The sequence below is a fragment of the Podarcis erhardii genome (genome assembly GCF_964252035.2).
Source record: "Podarcis erhardii genome assembly, chromosome: 10".
NCBI lineage: Eukaryota > Metazoa > Chordata > Lepidosauria > Squamata > Lacertidae > Podarcis > Podarcis erhardii.
The window spans coordinates 32,048,220-32,070,597 of NC_138500.1; the positions used below are offsets into that span (position 1 = coordinate 32,048,220).

Below are 22,378 nucleotides of genomic sequence, written 5' to 3' on the forward strand. Positions count from 1 at the left end.
GGGAGATGGCTAACCCTCAGTCTGAGAGCCTGATCTGTCCCTCCTAGCAAATTTTTCTGGACCCCTAAGACCCCATCAATTTTGGCAACAAAACAAAAAACAAGGGAAACCTCTTGTTGGGTTTAAAATCTCTCTGCTCACCCCAGTAGTCTAGTTGGAATGAGAATGGACTTGTCAGCTGATCAGTTATCTGATGACCAAGAAGGGTGTGAAATGGCATCTGTTTTTGGGTGGTGCTCACGGAAAAAGCACAATATAGCTGATAGCGTGGAAAGTGAATATCAAAAATACTTGCAGCTTTCAATAGAATAACAGTAGGCCAGAAGTCCACCAGAGATTTATACCCAAATGCTCAGACAAGAGCAAATTTAGAACTAAAGGTATACATTTTGTACAGCTCATCTTTCACACAGGCCAGGGACAACGGTCAGATAGCATTGTGGAAAGCGTTGGGAGGCACAGAGCATAACACAGGCTTGGCCAGTCACATTGCACCCTCTTTTGAGGGGGTTGCACTGGCAGTATTTATCTGTCTGATGAAGGCCTTGCATAATAATAATAATAATAATAATAATAATAATAATAATAATTTATTTATACCATGCCCATCTGGTGGGTCCCCCCAGACACTCTGGGCGGCTTCCAACAAAACACTAAAATACAATAACCTATTAAACATTAAAAGCTTTCCTAAACAGGGCTGCCTTCAGATGTCTTCTAAAAGTTTGGTAGTTATTTTTCTCTTTGACATCTGGTAGGAGGGTGTTCCACAGGGCGGGTGCCACTACCGAGAAGGCCCTCTGCCTGGTTCCTTGTAACTTGGCTTCTCGCAGTGAGGGAACCGCCAGAAGGCCCTCAGCGCTGGACCTCAGGGTCCGGGCAGAACGATGGAGGCGGAGACGCTCCTTCAGGTATACAGGACCGAGGCTGTTTAGGGCTTTAAAGGTCAGCACAACACTTTGAATTGTGCTCGGAAACGTACTGGGAACCAGTGTAGGTCTTTCAAGACCGGTGTTATATGGTCTCGGCGGCGGCTCCCAGTCACCAGTCTAGCTGCCGCATTCTGGTTTAATTGTATTTTCCGGGTCACCTTCAAAGGTAGCCCCTTCAAAGGTAGCCGCTTTACCGCTCATAAGGTAGATTTGGATATAACAGTCCCTTGTCCCTTCATTTATTTCATTTAGTTATTCAAGTAACTCCATATACATGAGGTAATTTGTTTTCTGTGTATAATTTCCTTTGCTGCTTATGGTGCACTGGAAAGCTAGAATTTTCCACAAAGCTTGGGAAACTGTGTTTATGGAGGGGTGTGAAACTGAAGGGAGAATGTTGGTTTATTTGCCATAGGGTTGAAATGATCACCCACACACCCACACACCCACACACACCCGTTGGGAATGCCTGTAAAGCTGCCATACTGTTGCTTTGAATGTCAAAAAAGTAAGGGACATGGTTAATTTCGGAACACATCTCATGAATGCTCCTGCCAACGGAATGTCCTTTGAAAATATCAGGATTTCAGCCTACAAAGGGAGAATTTATTATCATCACAAAAGTGACCCCAAGTGACTTACATTAAAGCCAATTAAAATAAGTACAACCAATAAAAACCTAAAAACACACCTATACAGATAAAAGACAGGTCTTACAGATTCTAACCCTCTAATAGAGGCTATAAATACCTGAAAGCCCAATATCTAATGCACTGCAGTCATCCAGCCTACAACCAATAATAGACAACAGAAGTTACGGTAGTTAAGACTGTCCTTGTCTAGATATGAGCACAGCTGGGCCACCATTCAAAGCCAATGGAAGGCACTCTGCACCGTCAAGGCCACTTGAGCCTTAGGTGACAAAAGCGAATCTGGAATTACTCGTAAGCTACGTACCTTCAGAAGGAGTGAAAACCATCCAGGATGCTCATACGAGCTAATCAGTCCTCTTTTTTCTGCCTGCCATTGCAGTGGCTGGTAATGGAAACACACATGGAGAGCTGTTCATCCTTGCATTAACACTGGATTCTTTGTAATACCTTTAGAGTTGGGCAAGCTGCAGCCCTTCCACAGACGAAAACAAGGAAGCTCATGGAGCAGAATTGCAGAGCGCCGCTTCCCCGCTTCAAGCTGTCAAATAGGCCAACCTGTATTACACAGCCTCTCATTTATGAAGGCGGAGAAGTCCTTCCTCGGCAAGCAGTTTCTCAGTGTGTGTGCGCACACACACAGCAAGTTAAATTTCCATATATCCTTATTGATTTGAATGATTTGCTCCAGTACATTAAAAGCAAATTAAAACAAATGAAAAACCTGTTGGATTCCAGGGTTTATTATTATTAGCCATCTCAAATTTCTATCTGGCACTAACTTCCAGCATGTTCCTGGATCACAATGTGTCAAAAACCAAATTTTAGTTGCTCAGCTTTTAGGTAACATGATATTATATGTTGTTGTTGTTGTTGTTGTAGTGTTGAAAACTATATAAAATATATTTTTAAAAAAACAAAACCAACCAGATTTTAGTTTATTTGCTTGACCTTAAGAATTTGCCAGTGGACACTCCAGATTTCAAGGGCCCAATCCAGCAAAAGTTAGTTGCAACTACATTTGACTGACATTTTCTAAACAGGATAATTAAATCAGCTTCAAATACTAATTAGTTGAATTGTATAATTATTTCTTTTCATGCAGGGCTAAAAACATGGGCCTGGATCATCGAATGCATTTACAGTGGTACCTCAGGTGAAGTATTTAATTCATTCCAGAGGTCCATTCTTAACCTGAAACTGTTCTTAACCTGAAGCACCACTTTAGCTAATGGGGCCTCCTGCTGCCGCTGCACCGCCGCTGCACAATTTCTGTTCTCATCCTGAAGCAAAGTTCTTAACCCAAGGTAATATTTCTGGGTTAGCGGAGTCTGTAACCTGAAGCGTATGTAACCCAAGGTACCACTGTATTTTATTAGAGAATTCTTCTTTTGTTTTTCAGCCAGAACAGGCTCTCAATAGAGATTTAGTGTTTAGTTCAGTTTGTGATTCCTTTCTGTTACACAGTCTTTGTCAGCTATGTTATAGTAAATATAAAAAATAGGTTTATTAGCATAAGGGTGCTTCATGATTTCTTTAGTGAATTAATTTGGAGGGGTGAATGGTACACACTGCCTTCTGGATACTGTTGTCACAATCACAGTGAAAGTTAGAACAAATCTTCCATGGTTTACATAGCATTTAGAGTATTAAAGGCATAGTAAAAGCCTTGTTTTTATGAAACATACATATGTTTTATTTATTTACTCACATTTATATTCCATCTCTCTGCCCACTCAGGGTGCTTCCAAATGAGTGTTTATTGTAAGGTGTTTTTGTTTTATTTTTTGCAGTGCTCACATGTCATTGGTAGCTCAAATTTTTTACTCTTCTGAACCCAGATTTACTATTTGTGGAGGAAATCCAGGAAATTAATAGTTAAATAGAACCATTGTGAATAAACAAATCAGAACTTTCTCATTTATAATGTGATCCTTGGCCGTTCTCCTGTAGTCTTCAGTGTTTAGTTCAGTTTGTGACTCTTTTCTGTTATGCAGTCTTTGTCAACTACTTTATAGTAAATATAAAAATTAGAATTTCTTAGCATAAGCGTGCTTCCAGGTAGTCTGTGTTGTAAATGGGGAGGGGGTCATTTAGGTATTGCAAATGGGTTATTGACAACAGTTTTTCATTTATCATACTTCCCCCAGAAAGGGTAAATCAAGATTAGGGGCTTCCAGATTGAATCCTACCGATAAAATTGAGTCAAACAGATACCAGCAAAATTCAGATGGCAGTTTAAAAGGATTTGGCACTCTACTGCAGTAAACCTACTTTCCCCACAAATATCTGAATTTCGCATAATTGCACTCATTTCACACGCTAGCAAAGTTATGCTTAAAATTCTACAAGGCAGGCTTAAGCAGTATGTGGACCGAGAACTCCCAGAAGTGCAAGCTGGATTTCAAAGGGGCAGAGGAACCAGAGACCAAATTGCAAACATGCGCTGGATTATGGAGAAAGCTAGAGAGTTCCAGAAAGACATCTACTTCTGCTTCATTGACTATGCAAAAGCCTTTGACTGTGTCGACCACAGCAAACTATGGCAAGTTCTTAAAGAAATGGGAGTGCCTGATCACCTCATCTGTCTCCTGAGAAATCTCTATGTGGGGCAAGAAGCTACAGTTAGAACTGGATATGGAACAACTGATTGGTTCAAAATTGGGAAAGGAGTACGACAAGGCTGTATATTGTCTCCCTGCTTATTTAACTTATATGCAGAATTCATCATGCGAAAGCCTGGGCTGGATGAATCCCAAACTGGAATTAAGATTGCCGGAAGAAATATCAACAACCTCAGATATGCAGATGACACAACCTTGATGGCAGAAAGTGAGGAGGAACTAAAGAACCTTTTAATGAGGGTGAAAGAGGAGAGCGCAAAATATGGTCTGAAGCTCAACATCAAAAAAACTAAGATCATGACCACTGGGCCCATCACCTCCTGGCAAATAGAAGGGGAAGAACTGGAGGCAGTGAGAGATTTTACTTTCTTAGGCTCCATGATCACTGCAGATGGTCACAGTAGTCATGAAATTAAAAGATGCCTGCTTCTTGGGAGGAAAGCAATGACAAACCTAGACAGCATCTTAAAAAGCAGAGACATCACCTTGCCAACAAAGGTCCGTATAGTTAAAGCTATGGTTTTCCCAGTAGTGATGTATGGAAGTGAAAGCTGGAACATAAAGAAGGCTGATCGCCGAAAAATTGATGCTTTTGAATTATGGTGCTGGAGGAGATTCTTGAGAGTCCCATGGACTGCAAGAAGATCAAACCTATCCATTCTTAAGGAAATCAGCCCTGAGTGCTCACTGGAAGGACAGATCGTGAAGCTCAGGCTCCAATACTTTGGCCACCTCATGAGAAGAGAAGACTCCCTGGAAAAGACCCTGATGTTGGGAAAGATGGAGGGCACAAGAAGGGGAAGACAGAGGACGAGATGGTTGGATAGTGTTCTAATGTTACCAGCATGAGTTTGACCAAACTGCGGGAGGCAGTGGAAGACAGGAGTGCCTGGCGTGCTCTGGTCCATGGGGTCACGAAGAGTCGGACACGACTAAACAACAAGAAGCCTGGTTTGATGCAATGTGATATAACTTGCCCCCTTAACAAATCAGAATGAACACTCAATACACAACCCAGGCTCCCAGGCTGTGAAAATGAATCAGGTTAAATGCTCAATATGGAAGTACACTAAAAAAACACACGCTAACATTCCAATTTGGGTGCGTGTTGCAAAAATGTGCATACATGAGGCGCATTCATTCCACAATATACACCCACCTGGAAGCACCCTACCACTCTGGATGATTCCAGACTGCCATTTGTGGGTGGGATTCAGTCTCATTTTGACGGCAAATTTAAGTTGTGCAAGGAAAGTTGATTCGTCTCCCTTGCCCGATCAGACTTATTGCGATACGGAAAACGACAGGGACAATATGCACTGGGGAGTGGGCGATACCGTTTACAGTACTTGAGGCAATGTCCTGTAACAAATCAGGAGGAATGCTCAGTAAAAAGGTCACCTGGAAGTGGCCTCTATGTTCACGGTAGCAAAAAGAGATTTTCCACACTAAGCCCCATGCTTAAAAGAAAAGCCAACAGAGGTGACCAGCACACCCCAACTCTCAGCTTTAAGGTTGTGGCCCTATTATGCGCATTTACCAATACATCTCACTGAACACACTGGATCTTAATTCCGAGTAAAGATGCGCAGGATCGCGCTGCACATCACTTGCTTCCAATGGCGTGAGACTTGCAGCGGGTCTGTGCTTACCCTGCACTTTCCTCAAATAATTACGAGCCTTCTCTCGCAAATAGTATTTTTATTCGTGCATCAAATGCATATTTACAGTGAACGGAGCTGATATGAATATATACTGTACAAATCTGCTCCTGCACGCATGCACAAACTTCTCTGAGCGGAGGCAATTTTTCCTTGAACAAATGACCTCATTCATATTCTCTTCCCCGCCCCATTTCTGTAAACTAGCACCGGTGGTCTGAGCATGCGCAGTGGCGATCGTTATCCGGAAGCCTTCGCGACAAGTGCAGACGTCACGTGAAAGCAGATGCGGCTCGGAGGCGAAGGCTTAATTTGCATATCCCATCATACATTGAGCGGAAGGCCATAGATGATAAATTTTAAATACTTTTATTAATGTTTTTGCTTCGAACCCGATTATTAAACTGGCCTTGTCACCTTGGAAATCTAGTGTTTACTCAAGGGATTACTTTTGACAGGTCCGTTAGGTATTCGCCCTCACCTGAGAGGCTGTTGGCTGATCTCCGGTAGAGGCGCCCGAAGCTTTTTCAGCATACTCTGGTTTCTCTTCAGATCGTATAAATCTTTCGCCTTTTACTAAAGATTTCCGTGGAGAGGAACATTTATGAGTTTATAACTAATTTTTTGAGGCTCTGTTTTGGCAGAGCTGTCTTATGCGGTTTCAAAAAGTAGAATGAGCTATTTTAGCGTTGAGTGGGTATTTGGTGTTTTCCTTTTAATTTAATATTTATTTTTGTGTTCTTGAGGCTGTAAGATGGGTGACAGATCTGTGGTTTTTCTATTCTTAGGAAAGTGTGGGGTTAGACGTGAGATGTGTTTCTGTTGGTGTACCACTTGGAGAAGGTCTATTATAAATAGTTTTGGGTTTTTTTTATTGCTTTCTACATTGCTCTTCCTTTTGGGGTTCTGTCTGAGTTGCATGATCTTAAAGGATATGAATTATGTTACTTCTCATCTCCATGTTAACACTATATTTAACCCTACTCTAAAATCTAAAAATAAATAGTATATCACTTAAATAACAATGGGATAACCATGTATTTATTAATCAAAAACACCCAGCAATCCTCACATTTCTGTTCTTAAATTTCCTGAGCAAATTAATTATTCCCAGTGTTGTAGCACATTTGTCTTGCTTCTGTTATTATGGACAGAGTCCCTGGTCAAGGCGGTTCAAGACATGTGAATCCCAAGATGGCACAATGTACAAACACTAAACATCACTCCAGTGTTTGTTAGAGTTGATGTTTGTTATGGTTATAGTATGTTTGCCTTGTAAGTGATCAATAGTGGAAAAATAATTTAAAAACAAAAGCACAAAGCAAACAGTTAGTAGATTATTCCCAAAATCTGAACATTCATGTTTAATACCATATACTTAAATAATCATATGACTATAATATCTGGTTGCAGGCATGTATCTGGGTGTATGGTAAGTCTCATGGAACTCAATAGGACTTCCTTCTGAGTAGACTAACATAGAATCGTCCTGTAAATGTGTTCTTGAACCATTCTCCCAGTATCTTCCTTTACATCTTTCACCACATCTCAGTATTGTTTATAATACCCAGTTCTGGTAATAATGTTTGTCACAGGGGTTTATGTAATACATGAATTGAAAGTAATATTGGTGTGGGAAGTGAGTGTAACATTGGTGGTAGAATCAATGATCAATATTTTACTCATGATGTACATAGCTTGGGTCATGGACTAACATGCAGACATAGCATTTTGTGATGCAAGTAATGCACAGAGTTACTAGAACCCCTGTTTTTCCCTCCCTTTTTAAATTAACAAACAATAAGAAGTAGTATTTCAATTTATATATTTTTTTTTCATTCTGATGGTAACACATGTAAAATGTTGGAATCCTATTTCATAAACATTTGCCTTTTTTCAGAAATTGAAAAAGAGAAATAAATATTGATTCCACTCCGCCACTTCCTTTTTACTGCCTTATCTACTGGTGTTTTAAGACAATATCTGGTGCACTGGGTCACTTTTTAATAGGGTGGGGGGCTGCAGGACCATTTTTACTAGAAACAATAGAAGGAAACACTTGTTCAACCCAGTTTCCTATATCAGACTTTGTGGTTGAAGGGAAGCGTATGAAAGAGCAGTGAGAGAAGCCAGCTACTTGGCTGTACAATCCAAAAGCAGCTCCAAGACAGCTTAACAAGAAGCAACGCAGCAGGTAAGGGAGATTCATGGCTCAAATTGATGAGGATGCAGGAGCCACACAACAGGGAGCAGCAAGTGAGAATGATAAAAGCCTGAATACAGTTCGTGCCCCTAAAGAGATATTTGTTTTAGCAAAGGGGTTTCCTTATCACAGACTAAAATTTAAGTGGGTTTTGGGGTGTTTTGCAGGCTAGTGGCAGTGAGCATTGTTGAAGGCTATGTAGCATAGCAAAAATGGGAAGAAGTACTGTATCCAGATTTAATTGTGAAACCAATATGTATGTTCCAAATAGGTACAACCATCCACTGATGAATGAGAGACTCTGATTGTATATAGATGCAGTGAATAGACTGTTTTTACTTTGAAGGATCTCAGGTCTTTACATTGGCACACTTGCCTTGCATTTCCCAGCAACTGAGACCACAGTATTAGTGTTGTAACCCACACTGAAGGGTGGGTAAGAAAGAAATAACAGTAGTGAGTTTTCCTCCCAGAAAGTGCATGATGCTGTATTTGAATTGTTTTCAGGTTGACATTTGATGATGGTGTGTGCACAAGGACCATCTGCCCAAAGGATATGTGTACCGTGTGTTGTGGTTGTGCAAATGCCATTAGCATGTATTGATTAATGTTCATTACATCACTAATGAAAAATGACCCAGCTCTCTCCATTCATACTGGGCCGTTTTGTATTTATGTTATTTTTATGACAGGACACTCTCATCATAATTTCTTTTAGCGGTTTCTAATCTCACTTAAAATATATTAAGAAACATATGAACAATGGACTCACTCTGAAAAATGGTTGATTACCCCCTTCCAATGACTGAATATAAATCTAGAACTATGTAAAAGCATAACCTGGCTATTGCTTTGCTACAGTTAATCAAAATTCACCATTTTTGTTAATTCAAATGCTTGCTGGACTGAAACAGTCTTCCTAGTATTCCTAATAGTGGTGTCTGGTGCCCATTGGAACCGATAGGGTGGAAGGCATCAAGGTCAACACTAGGTAGAGCCAGAGCCAATGACAGAACCAACTAATTCTCATTTTGCCCCCATCCTCCTGCCTGTTGAGTTCTGCAAGAGGCCACACTGGAAGAGGAGGAAACTGCCTCCTTCTGGTCTGGGTGTAAGAAAGAAGGCTGGCAGGCAGGAGCTGGCTGAGGGCGGACTAAGGTTGGTGGGGCAGTGACCCATTTGCCATAATAGACCAACCTCCACTGATTCCTAACAGTGCAGCCCCGTGCACAGTAACCTGAAAGCAAGTCACAGTGTGAGCTCACTCACTAGTAAACGCATTGAGGATTTCAAGACCAGAACTGCCACTGATGTGAGTTTCATCTGCAGAAATCCCTACCCCGGTTCTGAGAGCTTAACTAGCATGGATGAACATTAATCAAGTGGAAATTAGGTACTGCCTGCAGGTTCTTGATCAAAGTTAGTGCTAATGTGGTACCGAGAGTTAAAAGCTATTTGCTTTTCCATCACTGAAAAGCCCCTTAACCCAATAGGGTGAACCTGTGGCTCTCAATCTGAAGTTGGACTCCAACTAGGTCTGATAGCTCAGCAACCTCACAAAGGCCACCAGTTCTCTTCTAGAAAATGTCCACATCCATATAAGACCACCTAATGGGCATCACTGCTGTTGTCATTATGTAGACAGGGGATGTGGCTGTTTCATGTATTGTAGAGTCAGATAGCAAATATAACATGTTAGGACAGGAGAATCTTGGGCAATTTATACATCAATTATAGAGCATGCCTGGGGACTTTCCCGGTTCTTCTCCCTATAGCTTTTCCATGTGTGGCTTTATATTTTACTCACATCCATAAAAATCACAATTTGCATATGGTTTTATTTGAGTGGAACAGTATGTTTCAGTTGTGTTTTATTTATGCATATTGGCTGCCTTTAGAAGGCTTGGCCTGAAAGCTAGCATAGACAAAGGTATTTTAAAAAGGAGTAAGAACCACTTATCTGATGCAGAATGTCACATCCCAAGAATCACCATTTTAATTTATAAGCTAGAGCAAGTTTCTACTCCGCTCTCTCAAATAAATCTATTTTTCAGGGCAAAAAAACAAGCCCCCAGTCTCACAACTTCCTGTGTTTCTTGGCCACATGGACTGAAGTCACAGAGCCCATTCATCTCATGCCCATGTAGAGAATAGTAGCTTATGCTCAAATTGCCACAACACTCATCAGAGATAATTTAAAAGCAGACACTTTTCAAACACCACCAGAGGGAGGGAAATCAAGGGCAAAGAGGTCTTATGCCAGTGTTTCCTGCTTTCCAGATTGCTGAATCAGTATATTTTTAGCTGTAAATTATACCCCTGACTGAAACAAAGGGAGGAAGCCCCAACCCCCTCACTGTTTGCTTCCAGAGAGGCCAGTTAACTGCTTTCTAGAGGGGTAGATGTGCTACTAAGTTGTTTTAAGAACAGTAAGAGCCTCTTTAAAAGGCTGCAAAAGACTAATAAATGCATTATGGCATCAGCTTTTGGTGGAGAGCCTTCTCCAACCTCGTGCCACAGGCGGATTTAGGGGAAGAGCACGGCCGGTTCGCCTGCACTAGGTACCCAGCTAAGAGGGCGCCACAACGATGATGTGGAACAGAGGTGGGGAGCTGTGTGGATTTAGGTGTTGCACAGGGCACTGCTGAAATTTGGAAGCCCCAAATCTGCCTCTGCTGCTTGTGCCCTGCATATGGTTTGGACTATGGACACATCCACTTGCTAGAAGATTCTGTCCTGCACATGCATGGAAGTGTTCTGCAGCATCCACACATCACATAAAAATAGCAGCCCACACTTTCCCCCTTAATTCAGATGTCCCTGCTGTTGCTGGGTTGTTGTTTTTGTGGGAATGTTCTGGGGTGCAGGAGAGGATATATTGACTAATTATATCCTTATCCAACTTGTGCTAACAAGTTCCCAAAATATCAGCAGAGTTTATAGACATTCCCCTTTAAGTTCGCAACGGTAACGCTTGCACAGGTTCGCTAGAACCTCTATAATAATTACTCTGGTAATTTCCCCTTTTGTTCCCTCTTAAAATACAAGATACGACACAGTCTTTATAAAAGTATAAAAGAGTTTACTCACGTTCCGTTCACAATATGATCCCAGAAGGTAGGCAGGCTTAAAAAGGTTATATGCACTTAGAATCTATCTTGTAGCAAGATAGTACTGTCCTCTCTTGGCTGGGAGCCAAGAGGGCATCCTTAGATGTTTCCTCATCGAAGGAAGATGGCAGAGAGGCAAGAGGCAAGAGGCAAGAGGCAAGAGGCAAGAGAGTGGCTGCCTGCCCTGTGCTTTTATCATTACCTGCACAGGTGAGGCCACACCCACCTCTGGTCACATGCGGAGGAAGTCCGTCCCCAGGAAGTTTACCTGCTTGCTGGACAGACATCCCTCCCCATGTTCTAACATGTACACTCTAGGAATGTTGTCATTTGACTGCTCCTGTGTTTACATCCCACATACCCCTTCTCAGGCAATACAACATTATACAAAACATAAACAACTTTATTCAACCACCCAGAGTCCCAGCTTCACACGTAGATTCTGGAAACTCTCTCTTGGTAGGGGTTTCGTCAGGATGTCAGTAGTCATCTCTTGGGTGCTGCAGTAGGATAGTTCCACAAGTCCATCCTGGATCATCTGGCGTATGTAGTGGTATTTAACCCCAATGTGTTTTGTTCTGGCCAGGAACTTCTCACTCTGCGTCAGCTTCAGGCAACTTTGATTGTCCTCTAGCAAGCTGACAGGCCCTTTTCTCACCAACCCAAAGTCCTTTATGAGTTGATCAAGCCAGGCGATCTCTCTGCAGGCTTCTGTTGCTGCAACGTATTCTGATTCTGTGGAAGATAATGCTACACAGCTCTGTTTATAACTGCCCCATGAAACAGGTCCATCACCAAACATGAAAACATGACCACTTGTTGATTTATAATCAGCATTATCCCCAGCCCAATCCGCATCAGTATACCCAACCAACTTAGGGTCTCTGACGGCTGGTAACCTTAATTTACAATTCATGGTACCCTTCAAATATCGCACCACCCTCTTTACACCTGCCCAATCATGCTCAGTGGGAGAATTCACTTTTCTGCTAAGAATCCCCACAGCATTAGCTAAGTCAGGTCTACATGTGGTAACTAAATACAAAAGTTTACCAATCGCCGACCTGTAGTCATTGTTGTCTGGCAACTGCTTCGAATCCTCCTGATTCTTCAGGAAGTCAGTAGCCATCGGTGTAGCAACTGGATGTGCGTCTTGCATCTGCATGTGCTCAATCAGCTCGTGGATCTTCTGTCTTTGGCTGAGAAGAAATGAGCCGTCCTCTTCTCTTTCCACCTGGATCCCGAGGTAGTACTGGACATCTCCTAGCTCCTTGACCTCCACCTCTTTGCTAAGGTGTTTTACTATCTGTGTATAGTCTTTCTCACTTGCTGTGGCAATAATCAGGTCATCAACAAAAGCTAAGATATATGAGAATTGTCCATTATTTGACTTACTGTACAAGCACTTGTCAGCGTCGCCTTGCTTGTACCCAAGTTGCGTCAGCATTTTATGCAACTTCTGGTTCCAGGCTCTAGCAGCCTGTTTAAGTCCGTAAAGTCCTTTCTGGAGTTTGCACACTAAATGTGCCTCATGTGGTTTTACAAAACCTTTAGGCTGTTTCATATAAATTTCCTCAGAAATCTGCCCATGTAGAAAAGCGGTAGCAATGTCTATGTGTTTCACTCTCATTTTCTTGGAGGCTGCAATGCTTAGAAGCATTCTTACGCTGCTGTACCTCACAGTTGGTGCAAAAACTTCATCATAATCTTCACCAAAACGCTGTGAAAATCCCTGTGCTACAAGTCTAGCTTTGTAGCGCTGCACTTCTCCTTCTGACCCCTTCTTAACCTTGAAAACCCATTTACTGCCAATGGCCTTCTTACCGGGAGGCAGCTCAGTGAGTGTCCAGGTCTTGTTCTGATGCAGTGCATCCATCTCCTCCTGCGCGGCCTTCCTCCAGAGACTGGCTTCTGCAGCTGGCATCTCCTGTATCTCTTCCCAAGTGGAAGGTTCTTGTGGAAACGCCGACCCTGCAAAGTAGGACAACCGTAATGGTGGGACACCTTTGTTGGTTCTGGACGAGCGCCTGACCTCTGGTTCTGCGACCGCATCAGCTTCCTCATCCTCCTCCAACGCAGGCATGTCCCCACCTGAGTCCTCATCTTCGTCTCTGGTGCCGCCAGGGTTCTGGTCCTCTGCGTCTTCTGGTGTGTCGCCTGTAGGGGGCGCTGTAACACTCGAAGGCAGATTAGTACTTTGTGGGGTCTCAAAAGGGAAATATACAAATTCTTGAGTCCTTTCTGACTCATCGGAAGAATCCACAACAGTGTTCTTAGTGTCTACTTTTCCATATTCATCAAAATAAACCGCATGGTATGCATTTGTCTTACCAGTTTGTAAGTCCATAATTCTATATCCTTTGCCTCCAGAGGCGTATCCCACAAGGATACCTGCTTTTGCCCTGGAGTCAAGCTTGTGTCTGTGTTCCTTGGGCACGTGGAAGTAACACGGACTTCCAAACACACGTATGTGCGACAGATTGGGAGCTTTCCCATGCCAAAGTTCAAATGGTGTGCGCTCTGCACCTTTAGTTGGCAGTCTATTCTGCAAATAGACCGATGTGTACACTCCTTCGGCCCACAGCTTCTGTGGCAAACATGCATCCTTTAGCATGCACCTTGTCATGTCCATAATGGACCTAAACTTTCTCTCAGCTATGGCATTCTGCTGTGGTGTGTAAGGAATTGTGGTTACGTGTGCAATTCCTTCCTTGGCCAGGAGAGCCTGCATTTCATTTGAGCAGTACTCACCTCCATTGTCGCTCATTAGCACAGCTGGAGCTCTTTGGAATTTATTCTTGACCATGGCAATGTATTCCTGGAGCTTGTCCACTGTCTCACTTTTCTCTTTGAGGAAATACACAACACAAAATCTTGAAAAGTCATCCAGAAATATTAAAATATATCTATTCTTTCCCAGTGAGGGAACACTCATGGGTCCACATATGTCAGTGTGCACTATGTCAAGCACTTTGTTGCTTCTTTGTTCTGCACAACGTGGAAATGAAGGTTTTACAGCCTTCTCAGTAATACAGCTTATGCACTTTGCTGGAGCTTTGTTGCTCTGCTTTACCTGCAAACCTCTTACAAGATCTCTTTTCTGTAGATCCAGAATGACGTTGGTGTCTCTATGTCCAAGCCTTCTGTGCCACAGGTCCAGATCTGCTTCATCCTTCTGGCTGGAATGTGCCACTTTTGCAGACTGATTCTCTGAAAGATCAAGCTCATATACACCATTGATTAGCTCTGCTTGAGCAAACACTTTGCCATTTCTAGTCACTTTACATTCTCCATTTCCAAATGTGATCTGGAAACCTTTCTTGTCCAAAGTGGACACGCTGATTAAATTGCAGCTCAGCTCTGGTACATACAAAACTCTAGAGATTGTGTTCTCAATGCATTCATTGTTTATATTGCATTTCAGACTCATGGAACCTGCACCTTTTGCTTTAACAATGTTCCCATCTGCAATTTCAATTTCAGATCCTTCTTCATCATTTATCTCATTAAAATAGTCCCTTTTATATGAAAAATGCGAGCTGGCACCTGAATCAATTATCCATTTATTACGTCTATTTTCACGATTCTGGACAGTTAAATTCCTTTCTTGCAGTAGCCATGTGCATTCACATTTCCCCTTCTTTTCTCCTTTTGGCTGAAAGGGGTGGGGTTTCTTGGCTTTAGGAGCCTTGCAATTCTTTGCAATGTGCCTTTCTTTGTTACAATTGAAACAAATCACTTTCTTAGGCATCTCTTTGGACTTTGTACATTGCCTAGATGCATAACTACTGTCTTTGCTTCTAGCATTTCTCACTGGAGATTCGGCTCTATCTCTGCATTCTTCTTTTAAATAACCAATCAAGTCTTTAAAAGTCAGACCTTGTCTATGATCCATCAAACTTACAAATGCGCTAAAGCGTGGTCCAAGTGATGATAACAAAAATGCTATCTTTGTATCTTCATCAAAAGCTTTGGGAGTCAGATCAATTCTTTGAATAATCTCAGTAAACTTGTTGATGTGCTCTGTGAATTCCTCTTTTGAATTCATCCTCACTCTGGTTAATTTACACACCAGGTTTCTGAAGCAGTTTATGCTAGATTCTCCATACACGCGCTCAATATCTCTTAAGATTTGAGATGCATCATCTGTACTATTTATTAATGATAGCTGCTCATCACGAAGTCCACTCAAAATTATGTGTCTAGCTTCGCTGTTCATGCGTTTCCAAGCACTTATCTTGGCTAAAGCTTCCTCAGACGATCCCGTAGGTTGAGGGTTTAAAGCTTCCAAAATGTGCTTATAATCTAAACATGCTATCAAGCGCTGCTTCCAGTGTATGAAATTGTGTTCATTCAGCACAGGCATTCCTAGCTTTGCATCACTATCAAGAGCTGCTCTAGCCATCTTAAAATCCAAAAATTTGAAAATTCTTCAAAATTTCAAAATTTCTCAAAATTTTAAAATCAAAATCTAAAAAATCTAAAAAATGCAAAACAATTCTTCACTGCCTTGGGTCACTGTGAACTCTGAGGGAAGGGGGGGGGGATTGCTTAATCCCCACTGCACAATGGAACAAAGGACCATGTGCTTACCAGGAAGTTAACTCAGAAAAATACTACTCAACTCAAAATCACAATCCAATGCAATCCTTCAAAGATACGCAGAAATATGCAATACTGGGCCCATAACCCTTTGTGGGAATGTTCTGGGGTGCAGGAGAGGATATATTGACTAATTATATCCTTATCCAACTTGTGCTAACAAGTTCCCAAAATATCAGCAGAGTTTATAGACATTCCCCTTTAAGTTCGCAACGGTAACGCTTGCACAGGTTCGCTAGAACCTCTATAATAATTACTCTGGTAATTTCCCCTTTTGTTCCCTCTTAAAATACAAGATACGACACAGTCTTTATAAAAGTATAAAAGAGTTTACTCACGTTCCGTTCACAATATGATCCCAGAAGGTAGGCAGGCTTAAAAAGGTTATATGCACTTAGAATCTATCTTGTAGCAAGATAGTACTGTCCTCTCTTGGCTGGGAGCCAAGAGGGCATCCTTAGATGTTTCCTCATCGAAGGAAGATGGCAGAGAGGCAAGAGGCAAGAGGCAAGAGGCAAGAGGCAAGAGGCAAGAGAGTGGCTGCCTGCCCTGTGCTTTTATCATTACCTGCACAGGTGAGGCCACACCCACCTCTGGTCACATGCGGAGGAAGTCCGTCCCCAGGAAGTTTACCTGCTTGCTGGACAGACATCCCTCCCCATGTTCTAACATGTACACTCTAGGAATGTTGTCATTTGACTGCTCCTGTGTTTACATCCCACAGTTTTTAACTTACTGGACACTGGACAGGATTAAGCCAAGAAGACCTAGGTGGTCTGTGGTAAGAGGGAATTGGAGAGTATGTCAGTTAGTGCTAATGTGGTAGGGGAGGATCCACGGAAGGCCAAGTGACTCTTGCTCTCCCTTGCCTTGAAAAGCTGGGTGGTTCCACAAGGGATTGCCAGCAAAGAGACAGCAAGGATGATGGCTAGAGAGCAACTGGGGGAAAGTGTGATGATCAGTCTCAGAGTCTGCCTGAAGGCCTAGCCAAGTGACAGTGTCAACTGCAGAGAAATCTTGTTGTTCTACTATAAAAGCCTTTATGGGTTGTGAAGAGGTGAAGAGATTTGCTCCTTTCTTGTCCCGTCTGTCTAGGACATGGGAAGTTAACATGGTGCCCTCCATAAGTTATTGTATTACAACTCTCATCAGGCATGCCAGCATGGTCAATGATCAGGGATGATGGGAGTTGTAGTCTGCTCTGCCCCTGCCCCCCCCAAACAACCCCACACAATCTGGAGGGCACCACATTGACCACCCCTGGTCTAGGGCTCAGACACGTGGCAGAACAGCACACGGAAGCCTATTTTAACCTTAAGTATGAAGACTGAACGGGACTGAATGGGACAAAGGTGGCGCTGTGAGTTAAACCACAGAGCCTAGGACTTGCCAATCAGAAGGTGGAGGTTTGAATCCCCGCCATGAGGTGAGCTCCTGTTGCTCGGTCCCTGCTCCTGCCAACCTAGCAGTTCGAAAGCACGTCAAAGTGCAAGTAGATAAATAGATACCGCTCTGGCGGGAAGGTAAAAAGCGTTTCCGTGTGCTGCTCTGGTTTGCCCGAAGCAGCTTAGTAATGCTGACCACATGACCTGGAAGCTGTACACCGGCTCCCTCGGCCAATAAAGTGAGATGAGCGCCGCAACCCCAGAGTCGGTCGCCCCCTAATGTTCAGGGGTCCCTTTACCTTTACTATGAAGACTGAACAGCATTAAGGTGACTTCACACATCTTTGCCAAAGCCCCTTAGTGCACAGCAATGTAAGCTTTTGAGCTGGGGAGACGTGGTGGGATGCATGTATAATTCTGACACATCTTCGTCATGCGATTGATCAGAAAAGGCTCTGGCTGAGCAGAGCTGCATCCCAGACTACCTGCTGGTTTCTGAAGTGTATTTAATTGTTTCAGTCTGCTTTAAATTATAGCATTATGGCTCAGCGCTGGTGTGTGGCCTTTACTCTGTCACTACTGTGGATCATTGCCAGCCCAGAGCTCCTGGACCGTTCCCAATGCCCCATTGGTTGCAGCTGCTCTTTCACAGACTGGTTTATTCGGTGCTCCAATGCCAGCCTCTCTTCTCTGCCCACTGGCATCCCACAAGCCACGGTGGAGCTTGATCTGCAGTTCAATCAGCTTGGCAGCCTGCTGGCGGCCTCTTTCCCAGATTTGCCCGAGCTCACCACGCTTTTCCTTGGGAGCAACCAAGTGCGCCGGATTGAAGCAGGAACCTTTCTCGGTGTGAAGAATTTATACCACCTCCACTTGGACAACAATCTCCTCGAAGAGATCCCAGAAGGGGCATTTGAAAACCTGACCAATCTAGTCTTTCTGCACCTGGAGCACAATCGGATTGCTTACCTTTCACCAGGTATTTATAGATGGGTGTTTCCCCCCTCATTACTAAGGTAGTGATTATCCCTCCCACTTTCATTCCCAACAGTTTTAGGGTATGAATTGTAGGGAAAGGATGCATTTGGGATGAATGAGTGGACACATAAGACTTAGATATATACCAGCAGCTGACCAATTTAGAAGCTGAGCACAAAGCTGATGTGGAGTAACTTCACTGAAATTGGCTAGTTCAAGCCCTCTATGAATTACCGTATTTTCGCGTCTATAAGACGCTACCACATATAAGACACCCCCTAATTTTTGACATTATTTTTAAGGAAAAAAACCTAGTCTTATACAGTACACAGAAAAATACAGTATTTCAGCATAAATTCAATATGGATCTATTCAGTTGAGGCAAACATCTCCTTTCAACAGCAATAAAGTAGGCCCATGGTATTACTGCTACTGATGATGACTTGCTCATTTTTTATGGGCAATAGGTCAGATTCTGGTGCCCTTCTTGTTGCCTTTTATATTGCTTATGGCACAAAAGAAGAGTCTTATTTTCCTCTTGGTTTGGAAGAAGGGAGAGAGCTCTTGACATTCTCTGCAAATTTTATAAAATTAAATTCTAACACAAACAAGGATACAGTCCTGTACTTTGGACTCTGCCCTTAATGGTTACCTTCTTTAGTTTGTTGCCTCAAAATGAATTTGGGGTTCTTGCTGCTTATTCTGCTGAGTTGGGCCTTGGATTTTTGCCTGAATGTCCTGTCCTGATGACACCACTGAGCACAAGACCACATTCAGTGCCACAGTATTGCAGGAGGGACCAAGAGGTTAAATCTGAATATCTCTAGAGATTATACACACACACCCCGTAAACCAGAATATTAGCAAACTACTGCAACTTGCCCATGAGGAAAGACAAGTTAAGATGGCATCATCCCAAGGTGTCAGGAGGGGTGAGACTTGGGAACAAACTAGATATCATCAGACACAAATGTGCACCATGAAAAGCAGAAACTGGCCAGCAATATTCATTTTATTTATTAATTAAAATAGTTATATGCTGCCTCTGAAGTCACAGATCTGCAAGGGACCAAATGGTAGGCTAGTCTCTGTTGTGCCATGTTCGAATCCCACTGCTAGCACCATGTGATGTCTGGTTCTCAAAAGTTCTGTGAAACGCACTGAGTAAGGCTCAGGCCTCCCATATAGCAACAGCTTTATTCTTTAATCTGAGCACAAGCAAGTAAGAGAAGGAACCCTAGACCTAAGCACTTGGTTGCTTAAGCACTTTTCACCTGTGCTGGAAAGCAGTTCACAGATGTGCTCTGCACATCATTACCACCCTGGGGAGGGCAGAAGTGGGATGGAGTTATTAGCTCTCAGCTCAAGGCAGCTCTTACTTTCCCTCTCTCTTTTGCCCAGGTGCATTTTCCTCTTTGAAACGACTGAGTCTTCTAGACCTGAGTCATAACCTGTTGACTGAACTTTCAGACCAGGCCCTTGGTGGTCTCCAGCAACTACGCAAACTTCACCTCAGTGCTAACCTTATTGCCAACTTGTCAGCCAGGGCTTTCCCGGGCAACATGCGCATCCTCTACCTCGACTGGAATAGGCTGAAAAGTGTGCCGCTTGCCGTCCGCACCTCTGCCACTCTCTCCAGCCTTTATCTTAGTGGCAACCCAATCCAGGAGCTGACATCTGTCTCCTTTGGGAGGAAGCTCAGCTCGCTGAGGCAGCTGTTCTTAGAAAACCTATGCCTGGAGAACATTACCAGCTCAACGTTCAAACGGCTACGCAGACTCGAGGTCTTGAGCCTGAGGAACAATAGTTTGGAGTCGCTGTCACCTCTGTCATCGCTGAAGTATCTCTCGACTTTGTATCTGACTGGGAACAAGTGGCGCTGTGACTGCAACTTAATCTGGCTTCGCACCTGGCAGAAGCAAGTAGTAAGAAAAGATCGCAGCCCAGTGGAATGCAGTTCCCCAGAAGCCCTTCAGGGACAACAACTGGCAAATGTAGAGGTAATGAACAATCTGAATCACACTGACAGACCCCAGAAACACCTTGCAAATAGAACTGTCAAAGAAAGAGGGGTGGGAACAGACACCCCTCTCCATCTGCCATCCAGGGTAGCAAGGGACATTATCACAGTTCAAGGGCAAAAATTTTAGCCACCTGAGGGCACTGATCCTTGATTACTTTGTATAACAGACAGAGATAGTCTAAAGCTGGGCCACAAGACAATTTCCCCAGAGTTGAAAGTGATATGAAACAGGAACACTTGCTTGGGGTGTGTCCACTAGTCTCTGGCAAACAGGTTTTGTAAGTTTTTATAATGCTTAAGGAATATGCAAAGCCTGTTAGCTAGAGGCAGACAACAATGGGGCAGAATAAATGAGTGTGTACATCACAGGCAATGTTGTCATCCAACCACATTCAATTCTCTTTAAGCATTCTCTGTCTGCAGCAAAATGGGTCACTGAAGGAAGTAGTGGCAATTCTAAATTTAACTCTGAAGTCATAAGAGCTTTCTTAGGAAGCTGTAAAATTCTGTACATTGCACTTAGTTGTCATGTACTAAAACGAAGAGCCTTCATTTAGACATTATAAAGGAGAGAACAAGTGTGACACACATTATAGTTGATACTGGAAGATGACTTCTCTCATGTCTTCTTTTCCCCTCCAGTTACAGAAATTGACTTGTCCACCTTTTCAAACCGATTCAGCCACCACCAGCTCCTCTATAAATGCCATGCCTGCGATATCTACTCTACCCAGTGAACAACTTTTGCTACAAGCTACAACCCTTCCGATCAATGTTTTCACTACTTTCGTTACCAGTAGGATGTCCACTGTCGCAGGAACAACTACACAAAATAATCCCACTTCAAGACCAACCACTCATGAGAACCATTACATACTGGAGAAATATGACCCTTGCCTCTCCGACCATATTAGTAGCATTCACACAAGAACAAAAGACCACACTGCCCTGGTGGTTACTTGGTCTTTCTCTGGAGATCATGACCAGTTTGAAGTGCGCTACAAGTCTTCTGTGGATCAGCACATACTGCGAGTGATTGGACGTTTAACTGAGATTGAACTTCACCATCTGCAACCAGGGACCGATTACAGGGTTTGCGTTATTCCCCAGAACGAGAACCTCCTGGAGTGTGTGGCTCCTACAGCCCAGCAATGTGCTACAGGGCGCACTGAAGCCCAAGTTCCAGCTCAGCACAACTTAGCTCTGGGAATTGGCATCACTACCGCACTTTTAGCACTGATAGCCCTGGCTCTCTTTGCCTTCTACAAGTGGCGGATCCGACCCTTCCAGTTCCAGCGCTATTATGATGAAGATGGGCTGCTTTCCCAACGCCAAGGCACTGCCCAGTCCAAGCTGACCACAGAGCCAGTCTATGAGAACTTAGAAGAGGACAACCAGCATGTTTATATGACAGCTGCCAGCCAATGGCCTCAAGAGAAGATTGACTGCACTCCTGTTGTCCCATCCAGATTTTCATCCACACCAGCCTATGCAAGCCTCTGATATTTACAGAATATTAGTTATTTGTTAAAATGACCAGGTGTCGTGAATGGCATTCAAACCCTTCACAGCTGTGGATGAGAACGTTTCTTACATGATCACAAAGAAATGCTGAATCCGATGGAAGAAATCTTTTCTAACCTGTCTCCTCTTTTGTGAAGATTTTTTCAAAGAAACGAAGTCAGCTGATATTAACTTTTACAACAATACCAGGAAAGAAATATTATTTGGGTATTCATGTTAGCATAAACTAGTGGCTTTGTTGGCTGAACCTGAAAGGGGATCCATCTATATCACTTATTATGCAAGAGATTCCTATTTTTCTGAAGACCAGAGGAGGGAAAGCACACAAGGATGCCATCATAGCTGCTGTCTGACTATCTGGGATATGCTCCACACAACTGTCATCTTTAGAAATTTTTCATATATATTAATGAAATAGTATTTGTGAAGAAACCCCTGCCTATAGTTCATGACACAATTGCTCTTTTGATAATCCACAGTGCATGGATAGATGTTATTCGCTTTATTTTTTAATGATTCAAGCTTGGCTTCAAGGTAATGTGTTTTAAAATAAATAACCTGGACAACAAAATTCGAACTAAAAAGTAATTAAAAATGGCGGTATTGTTGAATTTTATGAAGGGTTGCTTATTTCCATTTCTGCACTGTCCAATGAGTCAAATTTCTGCTTCTAACAATCCAAACAC

The 22,378-nt window shown here is 42.9% G+C and overlaps 2 protein-coding genes across 6 annotated transcripts in view; one reads left to right on the forward strand and one right to left on the reverse strand.

Annotated features, from left to right (window-relative positions):
• Positions 1-6,034, reverse strand: part of CHADL (chondroadherin like) — a 16,665-nt gene extending 10,631 nt beyond the window's left edge. Inside the window, exon 1 of one of the 3 annotated variants that reach the window (XM_081877605.1) lies at positions 5,963-6,034. The gene's annotated coding sequence lies outside the window, so the exon portion shown is untranslated. Of the gene's footprint in view, positions 1-3,293; positions 3,407-5,365; positions 5,461-5,962 lie in introns of those variants that run through there. The other 2 variants (XM_081877603.1, XM_081877604.1) reach the window with 2 other exon arrangements.
• The window catches only part of LOC309350610 (leucine-rich repeat transmembrane protein FLRT3-like), a 30,145-nt gene extending 7,837 nt beyond the window's left edge, over positions 1-22,308 (forward strand). Inside the window, exons 1-4 of one of the 3 annotated variants that reach the window (XM_081877615.1) lie at positions 7,797-8,061; positions 17,687-18,146; positions 19,547-20,145; positions 20,811-22,308. In XM_081877615.1, the coding sequence (XP_081733741.1) occupies positions 17,708-18,146; positions 19,547-20,145; positions 20,811-21,671 (1,899 nt within the window). In that variant the 5' untranslated portion in view covers positions 7,797-8,061; positions 17,687-17,707 and the 3' untranslated portion in view covers positions 21,672-22,308. Of the gene's footprint in view, positions 1-7,796; positions 8,062-17,686; positions 18,147-19,546; positions 20,146-20,810 lie in introns of those variants that run through there. The other 2 variants (XM_081877614.1, XM_081877616.1) reach the window with 2 other exon arrangements.
• The last annotated feature ends 70 nt before the right edge of the window (positions 22,309-22,378 follow it).